The sequence below is a fragment of the Silurus aristotelis genome (genome assembly GCF_946808225.1).
Source record: "Silurus aristotelis genome assembly, chromosome: 22".
Classification (NCBI taxonomy): domain Eukaryota; kingdom Metazoa; phylum Chordata; class Actinopteri; order Siluriformes; family Siluridae; genus Silurus; species Silurus aristotelis.
This window is the reverse complement of record NC_139595.1, coordinates 14,167,632-14,186,572: the sequence shown is the minus strand read 5'-3', so window position 1 is coordinate 14,186,572 and position 18,941 is coordinate 14,167,632. Positions and strand designations below refer to the sequence as shown.

At 38.6% G+C, this 18,941-nt stretch overlaps 1 protein-coding gene across 3 annotated transcripts in view; it reads right to left on the bottom strand.

Moving 5' to 3' along the window:
* atm (ATM serine/threonine kinase) overlaps positions 1-18,941 on the bottom strand; it is a 67,304-nt gene that overhangs the window by 39,097 nt on the left and 9,266 nt on the right. For all 3 annotated transcript variants that reach the window (XM_083525400.1, XM_083525402.1, XM_083525401.1), the window contains exons 7-26: positions 18,497-18,735; positions 16,961-17,130; positions 16,665-16,798; positions 15,581-15,955; positions 14,882-15,082; positions 12,556-12,657; positions 11,907-12,138; positions 10,982-11,113; positions 10,688-10,813; positions 9,794-9,883; positions 9,211-9,403; positions 8,002-8,195; positions 6,962-7,044; positions 6,560-6,715; positions 5,557-5,632; positions 4,890-5,020; positions 4,634-4,751; positions 2,591-2,761; positions 824-999; positions 446-689 (exon numbers count right to left, since the gene is read on the bottom strand). In XM_083525400.1, the coding sequence (XP_083381526.1) occupies positions 446-689; positions 824-999; positions 2,591-2,761; positions 4,634-4,751; positions 4,890-5,020; positions 5,557-5,632; positions 6,560-6,715; positions 6,962-7,044; positions 8,002-8,195; positions 9,211-9,403; positions 9,794-9,883; positions 10,688-10,813; positions 10,982-11,113; positions 11,907-12,138; positions 12,556-12,657; positions 14,882-15,082; positions 15,581-15,955; positions 16,665-16,798; positions 16,961-17,130; positions 18,497-18,735 (3,343 nt within the window). The remainder of the gene's footprint in view (positions 1-445; positions 690-823; positions 1,000-2,590; positions 2,762-4,633; positions 4,752-4,889; positions 5,021-5,556; positions 5,633-6,559; positions 6,716-6,961; positions 7,045-8,001; positions 8,196-9,210; positions 9,404-9,793; positions 9,884-10,687; positions 10,814-10,981; positions 11,114-11,906; positions 12,139-12,555; positions 12,658-14,881; positions 15,083-15,580; positions 15,956-16,664; positions 16,799-16,960; positions 17,131-18,496; positions 18,736-18,941) is intronic.

The following is an 18,941-nucleotide window of genomic DNA, read 5'->3' as shown; positions in this document are numbered from 1 at the left end:
ACTAGGTACCCGAACAGAGATGAATCTGTCGAACAGTGATTAAGGGCAGGAGAGCGTTAAGAATGTTTTTGTTCGTCTATATATGCATTCTTTCTGTCATTAAACCTTGGATATGTGTGTCTATGTGACTGATATTCCCAGACCCATACTGGAGAAATTAAACAAGAAAAAGTGGGAGGAGTCTCGAAGAGAAACCTAACAAAAAACAAACAGCAGATGTTGTCAGTGATTCGCCTCTAGAGGCCGCTCTTGTAATGACAGACGATGGAAGCCGGAAAAATCTGTACGGATATTCTGCATTGTGGGTTCAAATCTGATTTTAGAATTGAAAAACACTGTGGTAAAGCATGAAATACAAGTCACTAGTAATTCCCATGCCCTGCCAACCTTTACGATATTAAAAGGCAAACATCATGAACTGGCTGAACTGGATTCGAGTTCGTACCGGTTTCCCCAGGCACTGGTCATCCTTCAGCAGGTCATAAACATGGTGCGCGTTCTCTCTCTGCTTCGCCGCTTCCGCGTCATGTCCAGGGAGGGCAAAGTGAGGCAGGATGTTGACCATGATTTTAGGGAAGCAGTTGGCCACCAGCTGCCTCCAGTCCTGCTTCAGGTGATGCTCAATAGATTTTACCTGCTCAAAGTCATTCAGGAAGACCAGGCGTGGGATAAGAACATGATACGATGACCTGAAATGAAAAATGAAAGTAGAAAAAAAGTCACACACACAGAGGTAGAAATGTGAATGTCCCAAATCTAAAGCAACCATGAATGGTAATAAATGATTTCTTGTGACTGCTGTCCCACTTTTTAAATGTAGTACCTGTAAAACTCTTCCAGACTGCTGCAGTTCAATAGCGTATAAGGAAAACTCTGTAGGGTGTAGGTGGCATCTGTCTGTCTCTGGCTCAACCATTCAGCCACCAGATAATTCAAATGAGAGCAGACGAACGCCTCAGAACTTCTGTAGCCCAGGCAAAGTGAAACACTCTGCAAAACCTGAACATCAGAAAAAAAAAACTGAGAAGAAAAAAAAACAAGCAGACATGCACATGCACACAGTATACACAGAGGAATAGGAATACATTAATGTACAGTTAATGCATTCCAAACAGATACAAAAACATATATATATACAGTGGGTACGGAAAGTATTCAGACCCCCTTAAATTTTTCACTCTTTGTTATATTGCAGCCATTTGCTAAAATAATTTAGGTTCATTCTTCTTCCTCATGGCCGGACGGCCAGCTCTAGGAAGGGTTCTGGTCGTCCCAAACGTCTTCCATTTGAGGATTATGGAGGCCACTGTGCTCTTAGGAACCTTAAGTGCAGCAGAAATCTTTTTGTAACCTTGGCCAGATCTGTGCCTTGCCACAATTCTGTCTCTGAGCTCTTCAGGCAGTTCCTTTGACCTCATGATTCTCATTTGCTCTGACATGCATTGTTATCTGGAAGGTCTTATATAGACAGGTGTGTGGCTTTCCTAATCAAGTCCAATCAGTATAATCAAACACAGCTGGACTCAAATGAAGGTGTAGAACCATCTCAAGGATGATCAGAAGAAATGGAAAGCACCTGAGTTAAATATATGAGTGTCACAGCAAAGGGTCTAAATACTTAGGACCATGTGATATTTCAGTTTTTCTTTTTTAATAAATCTGCAACAATGTCAACAATTCTGTGTTTTTCTGTCAGTATGGGGTGCTGTGTGTACATTCATGAGGAAGAAGAATGAACTTAAATGATTTTAGCAAATGGCTGCAATATAACAAAGAGTGAAAAATTTAAGGGGGTCTGAATACTTTCCGTACCCACTGTATATATAAAGATATTAATCGCTATTTATTTTTATTTTTTTATACTTTTTTTTTTTTTAGAGAAAGCCAAAAGATTCTCAAGGCATGGGGTTGGAATTAGCCAGATAAGAAGTCATAATTTGTGACAGACAGACAGACAGACAGACAGACAGACAGACAGACAGACAGACAGACAGACAGACAGACAGACAGACAGACAGACAGACAGACAGACAGACAGACAGACAGACAGACAGACAGACAGATAGATAGATAGATAGATAGATAGATAGATAGATAGATAGGCAGGCAGACAGACAGACAGAGAGACAGAGAGAGACATAGATAGATAGGCAGGCAGACAGACAGACAGAGAGAGACAGAGACAGACCGAGACAGACCGAGAACAGACAGACAGACAGACAGACAGACAGACAGATAGATAGATAGATAGATGGATAGATGGATAGATAGATGGATGGATAGATGGATGGATAGATGGATGGATGGACAGACAGTCTGAAGAAACACATACGGGAGAAAAAGTCAGGTGTCTCATTACTTTCGTCCATATAATGTGGACAGATACATTGATACAAGTTTTAATGACTATCGTATTGAGAGAAAAAAAAAAGAATTATGATAAAAAAATCCATTTAAAATCCAAAACTCACCATTTTTTAATGCAGTATAAATGTAGTTAAAACATTTTTTGCCTATTGTGCATATTTCTCAAAATGAAGACCATCCAGTTGAATTCTTCTATCTAATATAAAAACCCTTAATTCTGCACCTTTGTAATCAGGCTCTCCTCAATGTTGTTCTCCTTGTAGGACTGAAAGAGGGCGAAGAGGGCCTGCTTCTCACACACGGGGCTGCAGCACATCACCATGGATAGGCTTTTCAGCAGAGTCGCACGCCGGTTAAAGGTCTCATCGGCCAGATCTTCGGGTGATCCGTTTCTCTGTGGATCAGAAGGAAAGAAATTTTGGAACAATTACAAAAACAAGCTTGTGGCCGTACGATGGTGATGCACCATCCTTTTTTCGTAAAGGGAAGTATTCAACTAAAGTAAAAGTGGCACTCATTTGTGACATGTCTCACAAGTCTTTCTCAGAGCTTTCGAAAAATATCCACCAATCTGACATCCTCCAGACAGAGAAACGTGACACAACTCTGAACACGTTTCTATTTATTTATTTATTTTTCTCTCTGCTCATCTCCGGCACTGTCGATTGTTTTCGCTCCTATGTCGCAGAATGAAACCTCGATCCTTGTTATGAAATGAGAATACTGCCATATTAGTTACAGTGGTGTGAAAAAGTGTTTGCTGATTTCTTATTTTTTGCCTGTTTGTCACATTTAATGTTTCATATCATCAAACTAATTAATTTAAATATTAGTAAAAAGATACGGAACATGAAGGGTTTTTTTTTGTTGTTTTTTTGAGGGAAAACAAATTCCAAAAATACATGGTCCTTTTGGATATTGTTTTCCCTCAATAATAAAAACCTTCATTAAAAAATTTTTAATCAGGAGGGGGCAAACACTTCTTCACACCACTGTATATGAGGGGTGCCAATTTTTGATTTCGTAGAGAACTACTTTTTTTTTTCCCCTAATAAGTTAATATACAGCTAATTAAACAATTATATACAGTTAATATACATTATATATTATGATAATGATGTCATTAAAAATATGAAAAGAAAGAAGTTTTGAATAAACAGTTTTAATGAGCATGAATAAATCCAATCACCCCTGTGACAGAGTGAATTCAATCTTTAACAATGTGTGGGAGATTCTGTAAAGGTTTAAATTTTTTCAAAATTAATCTTGTAAATGAATTTGTAATGTTGCGCTGTACTTATTTATTTATTTGTATTAATTCAGCCGATTTAGTTTGATTTGCCGACATGTAAATCGCTGATCCTGTCTGCAGTGTGGCCTTTCTGCAGTTATTTATTTATGTTTTTCGGTTTATCGATTCAAAATGTTTTCTTCTATATCTTTCTGTGATGTTTTGCATCGTGGCTTTGAAATGTTACGACGAATCATTTTACGACTACCTGATGTCATCGTTGTTGTCATCCAGCTGCTCTTAAAATTTGAATAAAAAAAAAATAATAATAATAAAATACGGTAAACCTCTCATAATCCGCGGTTTGGAACTCGTGGCTCGGAAAATTTGCGGGTTCTCATTTGAAACCTGACTAACAGCAAATTGCGGATTATCTTTAAAATCGCAGGAATCTGCAGCGGGACAGAATATTCAGGAACGTTAGGAATAACATTTTAAACTATGTGTTTTAATCAAATATTGTACAATATTATGTTTATAAAGTGACAATGTCTGGATGAATTCACTAAAGTAAGCTTAAGCTAAGGTTCACTAAGGGGATGCTTCCCAAAATTCGCGGATTTTCAGAACTCGCTGGGAACTGGGGGACCACTGTATTATTTTTTATAATTAATACTAAGTTCCCACCACTTAGTTCCCAAAACTGGAATGCAGGAAATCAAAGATGGAGGAAAAATTAGGAAGTTCATAGGATTGATATCCAGTTCATCCCAGGCAACTCCGGGATGAATTTTGAACCCTGGACATAAATGTACTTTGACCACAAACATACTTTCCAAATTATTTTGAGATTTTTTGAAAAAAAATGGCATCAGTGCTAGTGCTAAACAAACCTTTGGAAAAATTGTTAATTTATAAACAAACATCCATGCATCCATGCATTGCTAAAGCGGCTATTGCTTCATTTGAATATTGTAACATATTTGTGTAAAAGCTTAAAGCGAGACGAAATAGATATTATTATAAGGTATTTACCTGGACCTTCGTCCCCTCCTGTGCCTTCAAGTAGACATTTTCGAAGGCCGTTTGCTGGTGTTTAAGTGGAAGCATCTTTTTCTGCTCCTTACCCCAATCTACCTTCTCCAGGAACAGTCTGCAAACAATAGACATGCAGAGAAATTTGTATTTATCTTTTGATTATTTTTTGAAGAATGTCTGTAGGTCACATGACTAGTGACGTTGTGCTATACATGGCTTGTCATTAAATGACTGTCAATTATTTTAAAGGGACCTTTCTATGTTCATGGCTGCCTGCATGCGAACTCGGTGGTGAGGGTCTGCAAGATGCGAAGGCAAAATCGCACATGCAGGAAGCTCCTCCTCCCTCAAAGATAAGACCACCCACTTACAGCAAGGGTCGACCTACGGAAACAAAAAAACAAGTCAATGTTAGTATTTCTTTGCTGCTTTATATGTGCGTATAGCACAGTGTTGAAAAATCCTCTTACATGATTGGTCAGAAGGTTGCTTTGATATTATTTTAGGTGCTGTTTTTATCTAAAAACAGTCAAACAGGTTAATTCCTGTTAGACCATGCTTTGGCTGAATGCTTGATTCCGATTGACTAGAAGATGTGCTCCATTCGGATCGATCATCATTCAGAACTAAGACTTATATAATTATTAGATACAATTGTGAGCATGTGTGAGAGATAGATAGATAGATAGATAGATAGATAGATAGATAGATAGATAGATAGATAGATAGATAGATAGATAGACAGACAGACAGACAGACAGACAGACAGACAGACAGACAGACAGACAGACAGACAGATAGATAGACAGATAGATAGATAGATAGATAGATAGATAGATAGATAGATAGATAGATAGATAGATAGATAGATAGATAGATAGATAGATAGATAGAGATGACTGTCAGTTATAACACCTTACCTCCATTAAGGCAAGTAAACAGCTTCCCAGTGCTGCTCTTACATCTGAACTGCATTTACCACTTTTACCCAAAATGCTAAAAAAGATAAATAAAGAGACAAATCTCAGCTTTTTTTTGCTGTACAGTTCATATAACAACATTCTAACAACATTCATTCATTCATATATATATATATATATATATATATATATATATATATATATATATATATATATATATATATATATATATATAAAATTAAAGCTGCAAGCACCTACACCTGCTGACTTAAAGCCGAGCCATAAATTAAGGCAAACTGATCCAAAAGTGATTTGTAGTTATGTTCATAATAGTATGTTTTAACCATAGACCGTGGCGGAAATCTCTGACTGTTAACATTAACTGTTGCTACTATGACCTCTCGATTGTCATTGCTACTGCAAAACATTTTTGTTTTTCTGACTGTTTTCATTTTTCTTTTTTTCTTTTTTTGTCAATTTCCAACCTTATATCTGACTGCACCAAGCATATGGGTTTGCCTTATTGTTGAAAATTGCTCGATAAATATATATATTTAGCTAACAATAGCCAAATATGGTTAAGATTGGATAATATGTACAGAAAAAAAAGGAGTAGGCGGAGCAACCAAAAAAAACACAACCAAAAAAAACCTTAATGCAAAATTGCAGAAAATCTAATTAGATGGAAATTGATATTATGGGTTGGCTTTATGTCATGCATTCGCCTTAACCCAGGCAATACAAGGATTCCTAGAAGTTCTCAGCACAGGCTCAAAATTTTCCTCAGAATGTTTCTTAGACCCTCCCTAGTCGATATCTTGAACTTCATACCAGATGGATTTATCGAATGCCAAAGATGAATAGAGAAAAGAAAAAGGTAAAAAGACAATAGAGTGCCGATATACCTGCTTGGCTCCCTAATAATAATAATCTGATAAATATTATTATTACTACTATTATTATTATTATTATTATTATTATTATACTTTTTGTTGTCACCCACCAGAAGCCTGAGACCACTTGTAGCAGAGCTCCCCGAGTGTGATTCAAATCCTCGTCCTGCTCAGGTGCACTCTGTAGGCAGCGTATGCACGGGAGCAGCGCTAAAAGTACGACACGGCACATTTCCTGATCTTGACGATACTGTGAGCATATGTCTCTGTTAGAAAATGTGAAAAGAAATATACACTATTAACATTTTAGATTCCTCCAGAAATTTAATTTATTGACCCTAAAACATTTTGAGACTCAATATGGAAATGAAATCGTCCTGTTTTTATTTTTTTTAGAAAAACTGGCTTTCTTTAACGCAATTCATTAGCAATGACTGATATTTTAGCGTGTGAATATCAGACTTCACTGTGATACAAACAGTTGTATTTAATATATCGAAAACGCTCCTTACGCAAGAGGTCCGATCAGCAAGTCGAACTCTTCAGCTGTCAGAGACATTCTCTCTGATGGAATCACCTTCAGCAGGACCAGATACTGCACAAGAACAGAAGGAGAAAGTGTTTCAGATGCACAATAGAGAGGATCGATTAAACGGGTTCGGCAGCGCTTGCTGTTTCTTGCCGAACTGCAATTTTCACTTGAATTTTTTTGCGCTATTGTTTTTTTCTACTGATAAAATTCCATTTTGGCAGATCTTAGTCTTAGAAGTGGTTTTATCCAGGGATGTGTAGCGGATCACAAAAACGAACTGTTGAGATTGCATTTTTTTAATTCCTTGAAATTTTCTAGACCAACTGTAAAAGATTGTTTAAATATCAATAACATAACTACACTTTATGGACAAACAATTGTGGACACCTGACCATAAGATTCTTTCTGACCATCTCATTCTACATTTTCTCCCCATTTGCTGTTATAATAACCACCGTTTTCCTGGGAAGATGTTTGACTAGATTTTGGTGTGTGTTTGTGGAGATTTGTGCTAATTCAGCTACAAGGGTGTTAGTAAAGTCCGGTACTCATGCAGGTGAGGTAAGGAGGCCTGGGGTGCAGTCGGCATTCATCTTAAAAATGTTCGATCGAGTTGAAGCCAGAGCTCTATAGCAGCCTACTCAAGATCTTCCACTTCAACCCATATAAACCATATGTTCCTGAAGCTAACTTTGAGCATAGACACATTGTCACGGTGGAACAGGTTTGGGTCTTCTAGTTCAAGCGAAGGGAAGTTCTAATCCTACCGCATCCAAAAACGTCCTATACAATTGTGTTCCTCTATCTCTGTGGTAAAAGTTTGGGGAAGAACCACATATGGGTGAAAAATCGAGGTGTCCATATAGTATAGATCACCATTTGTACTATAAACTGTATTCTGCGTTCACCTGACCTTTATTTTCGCTTCAACTGCCTTCGACATGATTACAAACAAACTGAAATGTCATGATTCATATTTAAGCCTCTTCATCCTCTTTATTATATTAATCTCTTAATCACCATGTGGAGGTGCAGAGGTTTGGAACGGTCAATCAGATCCAACAGTTTTAGCAGCTTGCGCCGAAGGTCTAAAGGTTTATAGGCGAGTCCGGAACTGGTTTCGAATGATGCACACAGGGACAAAAACTCAAGGGTGTCCAGGAAAACCAGGTCCTGCTTGCTTAAGTGCTCCTGTGATAGAGGGCTCTTTGCTCCTAAATAATCAAAAAACAAAAGACACAAATACATATATGCTAATAAACACTTAGTAAGGAATCAATATGCATATAAGTCCACACATTTTACATTAAATAAGGAATTTAACAGGCACTTCCGATCGGAAGGTGTGTTCCTCAAAGGGGGACTTTGATTATAACTTTGATTTGATTTCATTATATCTTTATTACTTTTGAAATGTAAATATAAACTCATGAGACGTGTTTTTCAACCCATTACTTTTCTGGATTGCTCCAGGACTGGGTCCATGTATTTAATATATGAAATCTAAAAAAACCTTTATTGCGGTAAAAAGAAATTTTAAGGCACTTCAGCATTTATAACTCTATCATTTTATATATTTATCAACTCTGAATGAAGGACAGCAAAGCCCAAGTCTTCTTTCCAAAGATACCTAAACTGCGTATATAGCACAAGTGTCATTTTCAGCTCTGAGTCCCAAAAGTAACTGTGTTACCTAACAGGTTAAATCCCAGCACCACCATGATGCCACTGCTAGGAGATTACATGTTCATCCATTTTTTTTTTTTTTTGCTAATTATTACTTAGTTCACTGGTGGTCTAGTGGTTAAGATGCAGCGCTCCCACCGCTGCGACCCGGGTTCGATTCCCGGTCAGGGAACCATCCCCAACCACTCTTAGTGCCGGTCCCAAGCCCGGATAAATTGGGGAGGGTTGCGTTAGGAAGGGCATCCAGCGTAAAAAACATGTGCCAAATCAAACGTGCGGAGGATCCGCTGTGGCGACCCCTAACGGGAGAAGCCGAAAAGAAAGTTATTACTTAGTTCACGTGGTGTGTTCACCTTGCAAGGGCCTGTGATGAAAAACCAGTGCATTAATACTAACCTGTTTTATTTCTATTTTCTTTACTACAATAAGTGTTACTCATAAAAACCTTTTAAAATATCCAGCACTTTCTGACCAATCAGAGTGAAGAACTCAACAGGACTGTTGTATAATTCTGTTCAACAGATTTGTTTTGTTTAGTATTACCTAAGCCATGCTGGGAATCAGTCAAGTCGGGACTAAGCCCCTGGGTTGCGTTGTTGCTGGGCTGTGCGCCGTCACCATCATCAAACAGGTCAACTTCCTCCTGTGGGTTTTGCTCCATTTGAGTTCTGCTCATGTCTATGTCGTCGGGATTGTTATCAACCCCTGTACTGTCTCCTTTAGCCGAGTTACCTAGCTGTGGAGAGGGACGTGTTATTTAGAAATAAACACCTGCGATATGTTAATCCGCAAAATATTGAATGCATTGCAGGTTAGAAAATCCCATAACACCACAATCCTAAGCTGCTCATGTACAGATACTCAAAGATGCACCAAAAAACAAGATGTGCCAGTTTGGATTGGGTAATAAAAACAAATCGTAATTGTAAAAAAATTCAGGGGTTCACATCATATTTAACCATGCCATTTTTTTTTTTTTTACTCAAAATTCAATATTTCGGATAGTTTTTTAGTTTTATTTGATTGCATTCTATTTTTACATTGAGAATTGAATAGAATTTTTCTTCTATTACAAAAAACCTGCCATTCCACCATATAAGTGTGTACAAGATTTAGATCCACTTACCATTAACTTGCAGATTTCAGACAGCTCGCTCAGCAGTCGAGCAGGAAGAGCCTTCATGACTAATCGGCGAGAGACTGTAGAAACGCTGTCCTGCCAGACAAAAAAAACCAAAACAATATATTAAAGCCATTTGTATTTAAATGCAAAAAAACATTTTTTCCAGCATAAATACACTACATGGAAAAAGGTATTTCGACACCTGACTTTTCTAGTCATATTTGGTTCTTCCGCAAACTGTTTCCACAAACTTGAAAGCACACAATTGCTCTGTGCAAAAGTAAGCTACATGAAGATATGGTTTACATGGGTTTGGAGTGAAAATATCTTGAGTGGCCTGCTATAGAGCTCTGACCTCAACCGTATTAAACACCTCTCAGGTGAATTATGCAGATGTTGAGTTCCACAACTCCAACTGACTGTAGAAAGGACATTACTCATAATCGTACACTCCAGTGTTTGTATTGTTTTTTATGATTTATAATCACACTCTGGGCAAATGAGGATGGGTTCTCCTTTGTGTCTGGTTTCTTCCTAATACCAGCTAAGAGAGTTTCCTCAGCACAGTCACCCCAGGCTTGTTTATTGGGGATTAATACACCTAGTTCACTTATTTAAATATTTGTTATAGTAATCTTACATTGTAAAAAGCGCTACTGTACATAAGTGGATTGGATTTGAATGAAATTGAATCGAACTAAACTAAATTGAACTGAATTGAATTGAAAGAGCACAAATCACACATCCGTTCTCCAAAACCCGGAGATTATTATAAATACAAATGAGGACTAAATGTGAAATATGATGTTCAAAAAACCATATACATATCTTATGGGTTGTTGTCCACAAACCTTTGACCCTTATAGTGTATTTGCCAGTCTAAGATGATGAACTTACTTTATTGTTTGTGCTGATGCTTTCGGAGTACAACAGCATCACGGATTTAAGCATGGACAGACTTTCATCTTCGTTTAACTTGGCCTTTGTAGAAGAAATGTATTCGCTCAAGTCCTGCGCAATTGTCTGCACATAACAGAGAAGTGTTTGAGTGAAAAATGTTGGAATACCATCTTGTGATGTGTGTGTGTGTGTGTGTGTGTGTGTGTGTGTGTGTGTGTGTGTGTGTGTGTGTGTGTGTGTGTGTGTGTGTGTGTGTGTGTGTGTGCGTGTGCACAGAAAAAAAAGAATCACCTTTGCTTTCTGAAAGAGAGAAGTGTGACCTGCGGATTCCTCAGTAAGGTGTCCAATGCAAACGAATGCACCGAGGGTTCCAGTAAGTAGCCTCAAACACCACACCATATATTCAGGAGAGGTATTAGAAGTCTAAAAACAAGAAAGAAAAACTGTTTCAGAATCAAAAAAAGAATTACAAAGTATACAGGTCATTTTGTTGCAAAGGATAGTGCAAGGAAACAGGAAATTTTGGAACTAGGAGTTGGTGACCAATTGTTTGGAATCTCATTTAGAACCCCTTGCTATTAGTTATAATGGAGCAGTCGAGTGGTGCGCAGTGAGTGTTCGCCGAAAAAACCTTTTAGAATTAGGTCGGTGTTCGGACGGCCCACACACCAGAGAATATTGAGTCTGTTCGGGCTCTGTTTAACAGTGTTTTTTCTTAGAAATTCTGAAGTTCTTCTGACGATAGGTGAAGCCGGAAATTCCAGACCCCACATCCCATCACCATCTGTAGCAGCCCACATCTGATCACACTGATGCTCACCTACAAAGCCAAAAACGGACCAGTACCCCTCTACCTCACTCTTTTTGCAGCACGCTTGGTGGTGAAGAATTCTTCCACTTTTTACTTTCTATATATTCACTGTCTATTTATATTTCTCACAGAATTGTATACTGATTGTATTTTAAGTCTCGGTCCTAATAAACCAGATTTAGAATGTATGTATTTATACAGACTTCAATGCCATTATGTTAGTCAATCAGGATAAGAGCTTCAGAATCAGAATCCTTTATTGATCCCATAAGAAAATATTTGTGGCACAAATAGAAATGTAAATTGCATCCCAAATATGGCAACCGCAACAGAAATCGAACACCTGACATGAAGGAATAAATGAACGATGACAACCGTGAAACGAATGGAGGTCATGTGACTCACGTCAGGAGAGTAAACGTTGAGGAGATGCTCAGCGACAGCGTGAAGACTCTGTTCCACTCGAGTCCTCAGAGAGTCGATGACTGTGAACTGAGGTGTTTCCCGACACGTCCGACTGTGGCCTTCTTTGATTGCAGACTGTGAAGCGACATCATCAAAACTGACCTGTATGTATAGTGTCTCGATTTCATTCAGCAGGGTTCGGCCTTCGGTGGGCCGAACTGGAGGAGATATGCTGAATAGGGAAAGAATAGAAAATATAGAGTTTTTCTATTATTATTATTATAAAGAAAATTCAAAGAAATATGCAGTAGCATCTGAATCTGTAGCCTAAAGTGGTGAAGTGTTCTATGAATGCAAACCATAATAATTATGTGTAAAACTTTCCATTTCACTTGTAGCTTGTGTGTTTTTTTACAATAAGAATATCTCCTGTATGAAGCATTGCATAATCAATAACATAAAAAAGTTAAAATTTTGTCTTGAAAGGAGATAAAAAAGCTACTACTACATTATAAAAATACGATACTACTGCTACTATTACTAATAAAAAGAACTAAAAGAAAAAGCATTTGTCACAGTAAACATAGAAAAAAATTAAATAAAATCACATAACACGATCATTATTATCAGCTGAAATGTACAGACTCACCATTCGAGCTGAAGAGAACTCATCAGAAACGCCATTCCTGCCATGGTATCTTTCAGCGTCAAAGCAACCAGGATTCTCGGGATGAGATTTAGAGGAAAATTCCTGCAAAGAGCACCAAAAATATTGAAATTGCTATAGAAATAATATAGCTTTGTACAAGAATGACCGTTTTCTTTTGTATTCACTGCACACAGGTCAAAATCGACATTATACCACACTGTTGCCAAATTCTACATTTTGATTGGTCAGAAAGCATTGATTAGTTTTCTAAAGCCACCTAAAGCATATAGACATGTGCATATCTTAATAATGGTAAAAATTCATGATTCGCATCGGTGCATCGACACAAAAGTTAACGATATGATGCATCGATTGAAAAAGGGTAGTTTTTAACAGATTTGCATCAGTACAATCCGACTTATTTATTTTTATAGAATAATTCATAGATGCGGCAATAATGTGTGCCCAGAATTTTATCTGTAGATTGATTTCTCCGTGTTGAACTCTTTTTCAAAAGCGTTCTCTCAGCACCACTGCTGCTACAGTACGGGAACATGACGTATCACAACACCGTGGCGTGTCCTAAGAGTCACATAGACTGTGGATTAACACAGATCAGGAAAAGAACGTCTGGATATATTTAGGGCTGCTGCTATCGATCATTTTAGTAATCGAGCATTCTAACGATTATTCTATCGATTAATCAAGTAATCGGATAAGAAGTACCGGTCTATAAGCCGCTACTTTTTTCCTCACTCTTTGAACCCCGCGGCTTAAACAACGAAGCGGCTAATTTATGGATTTTTCCTGGGTTTTTCCCGGTTTCACAAACTTCAAGCCAAAAAACTGAACCCCATAACATTAGACCAATGAAATTGCCGAACGGGTTAAAGCGAACCAATGAAACTCTTTATATTAAATCAGATGCGCTCCCACTGAATCGGGCCGCACCACATCATAAATATGGATGCGGTTCCTCTGACGTTTGACCTGCCGCTCACTCAGACTGTCAAGAGGAAATGCGAATCATTCGTCACGCTGAAAACAACCGGGCATGAATACACCCACTTCACCTGTGTTCTGAGCTGCACGGCATCGGGAGAAAATCTTCACCAATGGTGATTTTTAAACGCACGACGATGCCAAAAGAAAAAGAAATTGTTGTGAAAGGAAGAAGGAAGACAGTGAACAATGACTTTCTTGGTAGACTACTGTTTAGATACAAGCCATGTTACAGGCACTGTCTTTCATTAAAGCCTGTGTAAAGTTCATTAGTTGCAATGTAGACACCTGCGGCTTATAGACAGGTGCAGCTTATTTATGTTCAAATCTTTGTAAAATTCAGTGGGTGCGGCTTATATTTGGGTGCGTTTAGTAGTCCGGAAATTACGGTACTTTTTCTTTATTAAAGAGCAATACAAAAAAAAGACAGGATTCTTAAAATGAACGTCATTTGTTTTTCTTCGATATATTAAATAAAACATCCTTTTTATTCGTGAAATCTTTCTCAGTATCGCAACGTGGTTTTCTTGTATCCGGAAAAGCTGCTTCAAATTTTTTTTATCTACAGCTTTAAAAAGGCGCTCAACTACCTGCTCTACACGGCCACTGCGGGGGGACTTTTTAAATGCACTGTATATAAATAAAAAGCTAAAAAATTACTTTCAAAAACGGTATCCGCACTGTACGGTGTTTTCTTTATGTTTTAGTTTGAAATGACGCCAAAGTTTGGAAACTTTCTGGTGTTTTCTATTGGCCTGAATCTTCTCCTCGCCCCTTCGCCGTATTCTCCCAGAATCCATTTTTCATTCTGCACAGTTTTCTGTGTTACCTGTCAGTAATAACGGTACGTGGGAAACACAGTGCTCCATGTTCAGTTCAGTGGACTTAACAAAGCATTAATTGTCATCATCCAATTATTCGAGTTACTCAAGGAATTGTTACACCCCTAGAAATATTAAATCTTTTTTCTTTTTTGCACTATAAAGGCCTGTTTAGAAGTCAGAAAAAGATTTGTCTGAACCAAAGAAACCGTAGCGAACTATCTGTACCATATCGAATTGAATACCATCATATTTTTACCATTGCACCATCGTATTGCAATGAATCGCATTGTGTTGAATCGAATTGAAATCCGATTACACTGCATCATAACAGTGATGAATGATTGAAGCATCAGTAGCTGCATTATATATATCTGTAATGTATTGTATTGTTGACTATGCATCGAGATGCGAATTGCATCGGACCTCCGTTACGGAGATGCACAACATGTATACACACAGGTGGTTAAAGCACAGAGAAATTCAATTCAAGATATAAGGACCTGCAAATGATAGGGTGAAGCCTGATGCTCTCTTCCATCTCATCACTCTGCTCATTCATAAGCAGCCAATCAATGATCGCTTCCTTTAGCGAGGGCGGAGAACCTGCATCCAGCAACGCGGATGACGGACACTCGCTGCTGTATACGCTCTTCGGAACCGAACAGTGAGACAAGGCCTCGGTGAGACTGAGAGCTGAAACACTGCGAAAATAAAAAAAAAACTAAAGTGTACTGATAAGATTCTAATGTTTGAACACAATATGCAGCACTAATCATGCCAATCATTCATAACATCCAGGTCAACTCCAATCCGCTAAAAGAAGTGGACTGTTGCTGTAATATACACACATGTATATGTTGTGCTTTTCTGTTCACCACTGTTGTAAGTAGTGGTTAAATGAGTTACCATAGATTTCCTGGCCAATTCAACCAGTTAGATTTTTCTTTGCTGTAGCTGTATATGGCGAATTGCTCATGTTCCTAATAAAGTGGCCAGTCAGCATAGCCTATATCAAACACCACAAATAATTGTGTGTGTGTGTGTGCGCGTGTGTGTGTGTATGAATTGAATTAAGACAGCAAAATATCACGTTCATTTCACTATCCATCTCCCGTCTAATACTTTCTCTTGGTCTTTATAAAAATATTGATAAAGATAACGGAAGGCTTTCGGCAGGGACGATTTCCGAACCAACTCACACAGATGGTTTACACACGGCACCAGAGAAGAGCTTCCAGAACTCTCTGTCGACGGGCACGAGGTGGCACTGCACCAGGGTTTGTAATAGCTCTAGGCACAGATCCTGGGTGTGTGCTGAACTGACGCCTCGCACCGCCAGCGCCCACACTCTGGCCCAAATCCGACCTAGCTCTGCTGGCAGAGCCTGGCTCTTTCCTGAGATTTTGGCCTGGCACAAAGCCACCTGCTTCAGGCAGCGCAGCACGTACAGGCCCCTTTCTCCTCTTCGCTGCTGCTCACCCAGCAGCTGGCACAGCAGAGACAGCAAAGGGGACAGTTCATGGGTAGGAAGCATGGAGGGGTATTTTGAGGCCAGGGCAGCTGTCACCTGTAGCCTGGAGATGCAGAATTGAAGAAAAAAAAAAGTCTCATTATTCGGGTGTAAACATTAGGGTTGCAAAGGGTCAGTAAATTTCCGTAAACTTTGCATGGGAACTTCATCTTGGGAATTTTTGGAAATATTCCAAATGAGAAACAAACCAGGAATTTATGGTAATTTATAGGAATGAAATCGAAATTTGGGGAAACTGATATCTGTATAATATACAAACGAATATATAGTTTGGTAATAATGCATGCGTGTAAAATTATACAGATTTAATAAATGACTTTGGTTTAATTGTAGTATTATTTTGGTGCACAATATCTTACACAGCACAAGAAAGTTTTAAACTTAGATTTTCTTCTAATATTTATGTCATTTAAGTGAATACTCACCAGGATGGACATTTTTTGACATTCTTTTATGTGCAGGATTTCAAGAAATGATCTGTTATTTTATGGAGGAATGTACAGTGCATGTAGGGGGTACGGCCTCAATAACCTTAAACCCTGTAGAAATTCAGCTGAAAACCCATTAAATCTGGTTTCTACTCATTTAAGTTCCCTGTTATAGGCTAACCTGCCATTTTGTAAATTCCCAGTTTATTTCCAGTAATTCCCATGGAAAATGTTCAGTCTTGGAAAGTCACTATTTGATCAGGCTTTTAAATTACGAATATTATTTCGCAAATGTGATTGCTATATTCCTTCATAAATAATTACCAAGGTATCATGTCGAAGTCACTGTGATGGGGCTGTAGGTGATCCCTTAGGATTTCCCAGCCGAGATCCATACGCCGTCGCTTGCTGCTCTGTGTCCCGTCCCTCACAACACGTAAATCATGGCAACTGAACAACTAAACAAAGACACATATTTAAAAAAAAAATACCCAATGTTATCTAGCTAGCACAACTCAACATTTACTTGTGCTGTAAAAAGCCGACAACTCGGATCGGTTCTTTCACGGATAAACCAACAAGACGCTATTAATTTGAAATAATAAATCTCCATTCATCACCTGGTGGCAGATGTCTGCTGTCAGTTCAATGAGGTTTTCTTTGACAGCGATATGACGAGAACCTGTGGCATACTTTCCTCGACTGCCAATCTGGCTGATCTCTGCAACGAGAGCCTCGTACAGGTTGTAGAGGAGACTCTGCCATTTCGCCCAGTCCTCTGCGTGGGCACCTGGACCGACACGCACATACAGGTGATAACACTGCTAACAAGAAAAGACCTGATTTTTATGTACACTGAAATGCAGAAATGTTTGAATTGTTAGTGTATAAAGTTTTGTATGATTGCGACAGTATCTGGAAGGCATCTGTGTGTCAGACAGTGGTGGATGAGGTACACAAATGATGTACTTGTGTTAAAGTAGGCTCTGTTTTATACAGAATATTACTGCACTAAAAGCAAAATTGCTCTCTTTAAACTTTCAAAAGTATTTGCCTTCAAATGTACTTAACTATCCAAAGTACTATGATTTATTATGGCAAAAATGTTATAATTTTTGGTCACAAGATTTTTGCTTAATCAACTGAGTTTATGTGAAAAGACCCTGATTGGTGGCTTGCTGAATGTTCGACAAGTTCAATTTTATCCACTCGTCAAAGAAACGACTGATATCACAAAATGTAGAGTAAAAAATTAAGATATTTGACTTGGAAATGTAGTGAAGTTCAAGTAAAAAGTCTCCCCAAATGGAAACACTTCAGTAAAGTACATATACACAAAAAAGCTACTTATGTACAGTAAGAACTTGTTACTGTCCACCACTGATGTCAGATCTGCAGTCTGGCCTAATATGAGGTGGATTTAAAAGGTTTTAACACTGGATCTGTTTACAAAAAAAAGTACTTTATTTATCTACATTTACACACTATCACCTTCAAAATAGTCCCCTTGCACCACAGCAATGCAGTGCTCCCAGCGTTCCTGACACAATATGTCCTGGAACATGTCCACTTCTTTCCCAAGCATGTCAAGCACTTTCGGCGACATTTGAGCTCCGGAAAACGACCAAGTCTGCAGGAGTCAAATCTTGCGAGTAGGGTGGGTGCGTAAATGAGATCATGTTGTTTCTGGCAGAAAAACCTCACGTGTGAGGAGAGCTCGGTGACAGAGTGCACACGTGGTCAGTATAGCATACGTGGTAACGCACATGGTCACAATAGCACCAGCTGCACAGGATAATGTCTTTGACACACTGTGTTATGCAGGCCAGTGCTCCTTGTGACTGTGCGTGCAGTCTTGTGCTGTGTGATCTGTTGGTCTGTTGTAACACTAGTCTCGAATACCACCTTTTATTGCACACAACAATAATAAAACATTAAATGGCAACATTTTTCCCTGCCCAGCAGCATCTTTACTTTCTAAGAAGGCTGAGGAAGGCTCATCTCCCTCCCCCCATCCTGATCATGTTCTACAGAGGGACCATTGAGAGCATCCTTAGCAGTTGCATCACTGCCTGGTATGGAAACTGCACCTACAGAGGATAGTGAGGATGTATGCAGTTCTATGTTGTGTTGTATGTTTTGAGCAGAATCCTCACCTGTCTCCACTGTCTTGGCTCCTTTGGGATGATGAACGCTGAGCTGCAAGTTGAAGAACTCCACCATTTCCTCTTTCAGACTGGAGCTGGGCCTCATCTGGCTCCACACGTGCAGGATGGAAGGAAGCAGTTCTTCTCCCAGGCTGCACACACGTCTCCTGCGGTTCATTGCCACAGAGCGCAGGAACACGTTCAGGGCGGAGATCAGGTGCTCCAGCACCTGCAGCTGTCTCTCTGTTCTGAAAAAAAAAAAAAGATCATGACCAATGAATGTTAGAGTGGAATATTCTGGGAGTTAAACTGCAGTATGTGCCTTCAACCTAAATATATATATATATATATATATATATATATATATATATATATATATATATATATATATATATATATATATATATATATATATATATATATATGGGGGAGTGGTGGCTCCAGCGGTTAAGGC